At 41.1% G+C, this 8,032-nt stretch overlaps 1 protein-coding gene across 1 annotated transcript in view; it reads right to left on the bottom strand.

Annotated features, from left to right (window-relative positions):
* xpo6 (exportin 6) overlaps positions 1-7,743 on the bottom strand; it is a 70,887-nt gene extending 63,144 nt beyond the window's left edge. Inside the window, exons 1-3 of the mRNA XM_038980080.1 lie at positions 7,216-7,743; positions 3,999-4,089; positions 3,027-3,139 (exon numbers count right to left, since the gene is read on the bottom strand). Of these exons, the coding sequence (XP_038836008.1) occupies positions 3,027-3,139; positions 3,999-4,089; positions 7,216-7,218 (207 nt within the window). The 5' untranslated portion in view covers positions 7,219-7,743. The remainder of the gene's footprint in view (positions 1-3,026; positions 3,140-3,998; positions 4,090-7,215) is intronic.
* Positions 7,744-8,032: the final 289 nt, after the last annotated feature.

Here is an 8,032-nt window from a genome sequence, read left to right on the forward strand (position 1 = left end):
TGAGACTCAAAATACAGGGTGTCTTCTCTTGCTATTGCATATTCATTCCAGTCATCAGCAACACACCACTAGGTTGGGTACATGTCTAATATCAATGTGTTAACAATAACGAGGGTTATAAAATGACTATGGGTTGAGGGAAATTCTCATTTCAACAGATCATATTTGGAAAAGGTGTACATTGTGAGACCCCTGGGGTAGGTTTAGCCAGTAATTACTGTTCTGCATCGTAACACGATCATAAAATCCTAAAATGTTGCAACATTATGAGCTGTCCAACACGTTTTCTGACAGTTTTTACATGTGCCATGGAAGTACTCTTGACGCTATCATGCAGCCGTTATAATCAGGTGTCATAAGACTAAGAATACCGCAATATGTCACAATGCATGAATATATGCACTTACTGCATTATAATAATACATTTAATTTTAAGTGCTTTTCAAGACACCCAAAGTCACATACACAAGTAATGATATTGTCATAATATATATTTGACAAGTTATGACACATGCTATGACGCTTAATAACACTTATGAACCGTTATGGAGGACAGCTTATATCTTTGGGCTTTTAGTGATGTTCATAATTATAAATCACAGTGAGAAAAAATGTATATAAATTTATGGATTTTGGCAATGAGGCCCTTTATCTACTTCCCCAGTGTCAGCATTGGCTCGTAAAACTACATCTAACTTTCTTCAAAAAAATGGTATCAATGAGTTCATCAGACTCTGGGGAAGTAGATAAAAGGGCCTCATGGCCAAAATCTAAAAGTATCCCTTTAATAATATACTGTAGGTTACAGAAACAATTGCAAAGGCCTACATAACCTTACATTACAGATGCTCTCTCCTAGTACCCAAAGAGGTACCCATAACACAGTTTCAGAAAAAACATTCTTATGACCTGTTCAGTGTTAAGAGAAAATCCTGTATTATGGCATGTTTAATATTGACGGCGGCACACTTTCGGAAATCATGAACAAAAACAACAGCTTATTTTCAAGCTATATTGCCACAGGCCCCAGGGCTGACCACAAGATACAGACTCATACTAATCCACAAAAAGGGTTCCTCTTTAAAAGGCTAATACCAAAGTTCATGAAGCATTAGTGATGGAAATAGTCTTCAAGTGTGGAGAGCCCTCAATTTTGGTTTTATCTAATAAGAAAATGATCCGGCAGTCCGTTTCTCTAGCCTAGCCCCTATAATATATCTTACCCATTTTTATAAGAGGTGTGAACGTTTAAATGTTAAAACTAAATTGAAATCCTTAACATTAACAAAATTTAAATCACAGTGCAGATAACACTGAACATATTTTCTGTGTTACAGCCTAACTAGACGATAGGATATAAAAGGCCTGGGGAAAGCTGTGTCATTTAAAGTTATACTCTGCGATATCACGTACATGCAGAAAGTGAACAGCATAGTGGGTTAATTTCCACAACAACTAAGATGGAGCGCAAGGCTGCACTTCGCCGCTGTTTTTGTGCCCTGGCTACCACGTAGAATTGCGAGATACAGCTTTTGATTGTCGATAGACCAAGTGCACGATTCAGACCTGCCTATACTGTGCCCATCTCTCTCCATCCCTTGCTAGCTCGCTATGAAAGATGTGAGTGTTTGTGTCCTCGAAAGTACGGCAACTAATCGGTCTCCTCTGTTCCAAAAATACAGAATCTTAGGAGTCTATTCATAGCGGAATCGAATCTTGACACTTAGAAATGGGAGTCGACACGGAGTAATCAATTATTTTGAGGTCGGCTCGCCACCACTAAGTCATTGTTGTTAACAGTTGGAAAAAAGGCGACAGCAGCGAAGTCCTGTAAGGCAATACTATAAGAAGTTAAATGAGAATGAAATGCAAACTTTGAGAGGTGGAATTGAGGTACAGTAATGTTAGTACAGGTGCAATGCTTAACCATCTGAAAGGAACGCACCATAAGACCCAAACCGTTGCTGGCAGCTGCATTGTGAATTCACATGGAATTTTAGTAATTTTTTTATCGTTTAAACAGAATTTTATTTTTTTATTTTTTATTGTTTAAACTAAGAAAAATGTTTTATTTGTGACATGCCTCAATTTATTTAACCCTTGTTTTACCAGGTAAGTTGACTCAGGTAATTTTACCAGGTTCTACCACAACAAGCTTAGCCTTAAATACAGCCTTACCAATTGAACTATCAACAGGTTAGCCAATGTTAGTTTAGTATAAAATAAACTATAGTTTAAAGTCCTGTATCGCCGAGCAAAAAGATGTCTTTAACATGAGTTCTCATGTTCTGAAAATGTCAATGTGTGACATCTGCATTAAGTACTGTGAATTTCTTGAGTTTATTTATCAACAGAAAGCAGCCCCATTAAAATAACCATTGCTATGTAATGGTGTGCTCTTATTACTACCGGACACGGTGATGCATTGTGAGGTCTGCACAACGCAACACGGGGGTGAACTACCTGCCCTCCAGGACACCTACAGCACCCGATGTCACAGGAAGGCCAAAAAGATAATCAAGGACAACAAGGTCAGTACAGGTGCATCAAAGCTGGGACCGAGACTGAAAAACAGCTTCTATCTCAAGGTCATCAGACTATTAAACTGTCACCACTAACACAGAGAGGCTGCTGCCTACATACAGACTTGAAATCATTGGCCACTTTAATAAATGGATCACTAGTCACAAAAAAAAGCCCCTTTAATAATGTCTACATATGTTACATTACTCATCTCAAATGTATATACTGTATTTTATACCATCTATTGCATCTTGCCTATGCCGCTCGGCCTTCACTCATCCATATATTTATATGTACATATTCTTATTCCATCCCTTTACATTTCGGTGTATTAGCTAGTTGTGAAATTGCTAGATATTACTTGTTAGATATCACTGCACTGTTGGAACTGGAAGCATAAGCAATTCGCTACACTCGCAATAACATCTGCTTAACCATGTGTATGTGACCAATACAATTTGATTTGATTTTGACTATTCATAACGTTCACCAAATGAACTTACCTCAAACACTGTGAGACTGTACATCATCACATACTCGTTGCGAGTGTTGGAGAGGAAGTACAAGCAGTGGCGCCAAGCTCCCATCTGCTGAGCAAAGTTATTCAGCAGCTCTTCTGCAGAAAGGGCAGAAATAAAGGAAGCACATGATGTAAAAAATTTGAGTCATTTCAAGTCATTGCTTACATAAAAAAGGTAATTATGACAACTTATCACAAATATAATAACATTTCTATAGTGCTCTTCATAAGAATGTCAAAGCGCTTAAAATGCAAAAAAACAAACAAGCAACACATCATCATGAGTAGCTTAGCTAGTTAGGTCAACCAATAGAGGCCGAGTCTGAAAGCATGCATGCTCTAATGATGGAGAGAGACAGTTCATGACATGATCAGAGGAAGATGGTCAGGGCGATGGTTGATGAGTCTAGTGCAGGACTACTCTGGGAACCAGTCTGTCGTGTAGCTACTGGACCTCTCCTCCTTCAATGTGCAGCACCCACTTGGGTGATGCCTCAGCAGCTCTGGGCGCCAGAAAGCTCACCAAACACAGTTCAGAGTAGTAGCCCTTCGTCCTCACTACGAGCCTTTTGCCATAGCACTGAATTATTTTACTTTACAAATATGAGGATATATCTGTAATTAAAAATGCATCCGCACTCTATAGTCCATAGCAAATCAATATAAAAAGTTCTGCAAACTGGCCACCACTTCGCCACCAAATGTTCCATGACAATAGAGTTGAATGAATGCAATTATCATGGAACTTTGAGCCAACATAGCAGCACCCATTACAATTTTAAAATCACATATCAAGTGCACCACAGTACATGGCTCTGGTCCATCCTACTATAATGCCAAATTTCATAAGGGTGACCAGACTTGCTCAGATGGTTGCACAACAATACTTTTGAATATTCAGGTTTCTGCACCCATATGAAATTTGGCACGGTCCTACCACCAGTGCCACACTCACCAATCTCTCTCTTGCGCTCGTTGGTTGTACAGCTGTGGAAGAATTCTGTCATGAGACTCTCCAGAGCGCGCAGTGAGCTCTCCTCTGATGCCTGCCGGATCAAAGGAGGAAGGGAGGGAGGAATGATAGAAAGGCGGGGAATAGGAATTGGAAAATATGAGCGATAGGTAGAGAGCTTTAAGATTTTTCGTTTGTTTATCAGTTATGAATGTGACCTAAACTCACTCCACAACTAGCTTACAATTTTGCCAATGGAGCTAGTGAATTGGATCGTTTTCTTTAGCTCAATTGGTTGGTACGTTGTCAAGAGCGGTCCGAGTGTTTGCGATCAGAGAATCACTAGTTCGAGCCCGGTATGAGGACAGTGACAGTGGAGGAAACTACCCTGTTAGCAGCACACTGCTGACAGTTTCATTAAGCCGGGAATGCACTACACGATTTTGGCCATGATTTAGTTTGAGATAAGAGAATAAATCCCGATGTTGTTGCCTACTCGGGGCGTGCGGCTGTCACCGACGCTCATTGAATGTGAGTGGGTCAGAGAGACAATCTAGGTGCTACCGATCCAGTCTTTGAGCAGTACGAATATTTTCAAACATGTTTGATTTTATCGGCACAAAATCTGCAATGCTGTTGTAGTGTGAGATATGCAACGAAAGATTTTGAACAGTGATCAGCAATAGCCAATGAGAGCTCGCCAATGCGATGATAATGTTGTATCGCATCACCCAGAATGTGTAGACTCTCGAGCATGGGCGATGACAACTACTACCATGCGTTTGCAGCCTTTAACCAAAGCATCAAATCGTTACAGCTCTAAAGCTCACAAGCAATGTTATTGAATTCAAAATGTATAGGCTACACACACTACATGACCAAAGGTATGTGGACACCTGCTCATCGAACATCTCATTCCAAAATCAGGGTCATTAATATGGAGTTGATCCCCCCTTTGCTGCTATAACAGCCTCCACTTCTGGTAAGACTTTCCAGTAGATGATGGAACATTGCTGCAGGGACTAGTTTCCATTCAGCCACACAAGCATTAGTGAGGTTGGGCACTGATGTTGGGTGATTAGGCCTGGCTTGCAGTCATCCCAAAGGTGTTCGATAGGGTTGAGGTCAGAGCTCTGTGCAGGCCATTCAAGTTCTTCCACACTGATCTCGACAAACCATTTCTGTATGGACCTTGCTTTGTGCACGTGGGCATTGTCATGCTGAAATAGGAAAGAGCCTTCCCCTTTCCTAGTTGGAAGCACAAAATTGTAGAATGTCATTGTTGCTGTAGCATTAAGATTTCCCTTCACTGGAACCAAGGGGCCTAGCTCGAACCATGAAAAACAACCGCAGACCATTATCCTTCCTCCATTAAACTTTACAGTTGGCACTATGCATAGGGGTAGGTAGCGTTCTCCTGGCATCCTCCAATCCCAGATTTGTCTGTCGGAATGCCAGATGGTGAAGCGGGATTCATCACTCCAGAGAAGGTGTTTCCATTGCTCCGGAGTCCAATAGCAGCAAGCGTTACACCACTCCAGCCGCAGCTTGGCATTGCGCATGGTGATCTTGGGCTGCTCGGCCATGGAAACCCATTTCATGAAGCTGCTTCCAGAGGCAGTTTGAAACTCAGTAGTGAGTGTTGCAACCGAGGACAGACGGTTTTTACTCACTTCAGAACTCGGCGGTCTGTGACCATTCTGTGACCTTGCGTGGCCTACCACTTCGCGGCTGAGCCGTTGTTGCTCCTAGACATTTCCACTTCACAATAACTGCACTTAAAGTTGAACGGGGCAGCTCTATTTAACCTTAATTTAACTAGGCAGGGCGAACTGACTTGTAAAGGTGGCATCCTATGACAGTGCCATGTTGAAAGTCACTGAACTCTTCAGTAAGGCCATTCTACTCCCAATGTTGGTGTAAGGAGATTGCATGGCTGTGTGCTCGATTTTATACACCTGTCAGCAACAGGTGTGGCTGAAATAGTAGAATCCACTCATTTGAAGGGCTGTCCACATACTTCTGTATATAGCGTATATATATATATAGTGTATTTCAACGCTGTATGGCAGGTGTGAATGTCTGACTGAAAACATTTACGAGGCTGCTTTGAGCCACAGCTCATTCTAACTACGTTAAAATGTAATCACATCATTGTTTTCGCAAGACAGCGTGGTATCGAGAATCCTCACGACCAAGTGAAAAACCTTGTGTGACCCCTGTCTGTGTCACATTGTTTAGTCTGCGCACCACTACGTTGGAAAAACAAAAAAAACGACAGGAATGACGATCTTTTAATGTGAGAGGCTCAACAATGTTAGGATTTTAAAAGTTATGTAGTGTACACACAGCTTTTGGGGCAGTAAGGTCAAATGGATGTCACAAATTCATCCAAATTGCATAGGGCCCAGGACAGACGCTTCACTGTGACGCATATGGAAAATACTCACTAACTTCCTCATAGCATTAGTAATTTCCACTCAACTGGCATTCATAATCATAGTATAATGGTATGCACTAAACTAGCAGCAAAGGGCATCTGTGATGACAACTAAAATGTCAATTCACTATTTAAGAGAGAATTGTGTTAAATTATTAGCATTTGAGTCAGGAAGGACAGTATAGCAAAAAGGAATATAGTGATTCCTCTGCATATCTGAAGCATCTTGCAGATCAAAAGGCCCGAATTCTTCAAATGGGCCGCAACATGCAAGGATTACTCAATGCAAATATTTGGTCTTGCAAGATGGGCGTCTTGTGTCGCAGACAGACGAATTCGACACACATCCCGGAAACCAGGTAGCCTACTCATGTGTGGAGCACAAACAAGAACCGTTATCTTGTGCGACAGGGTTTGAATACTCTTTAAAATATATCTTCTTCCAGAATAATATACTGGGAAAATATCGTTGAATAGATCAGTTAGAAAGCTTTAAAGATATGATACGCCACATTTGACTATACCGGTAACTAACACATGCATGCAAATGATCAGTGCAATAAATGGATATGACTCAATACTAAGGGTTTCACATTTTCATAAAAATATTATACTCAGTAAAGGATAGACCATTTCTGTTCAGTTATCGCTTTGCTGAAGTCTACAGCATCCATTCTACATTGTCCTATGTATTGGATTTTTAATAGTATCCATTTCCTGACATGTTAGTTAATTAGCTAGTTAACTGTAATAATGTGGCAAAATAAAACCCATACTCACCATTTTCGGAGTTAATTTTGATGGCTCTCCTGGCGTCCAATAAATATTTGTAGCAAGCAGGCTACTTGAGGTGTTGGCTACACCGGCAGAGGCTCATGTTGTGGCAATGGGCCCACTCGCGACTACAAGACACCGCGACATCGCATTATAAAAATGCAGGTAAAGTCATTTATTAATCTAGATGTCGATACAATGTATGGCTTTTAAGAGACGACCCTTGCTATTGTTGATAATGTTGCTACACGGGGTATAGTGGAGGTGAACCAGACATGTAGCTAACTTTGCCTAGCTGTTGCAGTGGGAACCCTGGTTAAAAAATAAAGCACGCATTAAAAATTGTCTGTTTGAGGGGTTTACGTCGTAAGTCCTCCGGAAAATCTAATACAAACTGAATTTACAGCAGCGTGCTTGTTCCTGTTTTCTGTGTTATTCTCCTCAAGCGGCTCTGCCCAGACCCAGTGTTAGCTTTGGCTAAGCTAACTGGTTGCTTTGGAGCTGCTGTACTGAGCCTGAGGCCTTGCAATCGCAACTTCCTTCCGGGGAATCAGCCCCTCCCCACCGGAAGGAACATTTAAATCTTGAGCCGGATGAGTCCACTGGCCACAAACAAAATATAGCGTATTATATTAAATATTTTTACAAGTCTATCTATATTTGCAAACGCCCCACTAAGGGTGGCACATTTAGAATAGTAATTATGTTATCAATTTACAGCACACACGCATCAAGATCAACCCCACATGCTTCCCTCCACCCCATCAGAACCGTGGCCCCATGCACTTTTTTCTTTCTTTGAAGATACTCAGCAATATAAGGT

The sequence above is a fragment of the Salvelinus namaycush genome, chromosome 3 (genome assembly GCF_016432855.1).
Source record: "Salvelinus namaycush isolate Seneca chromosome 3, SaNama_1.0, whole genome shotgun sequence".
Taxonomy (NCBI): domain Eukaryota; kingdom Metazoa; phylum Chordata; class Actinopteri; order Salmoniformes; family Salmonidae; genus Salvelinus; species Salvelinus namaycush.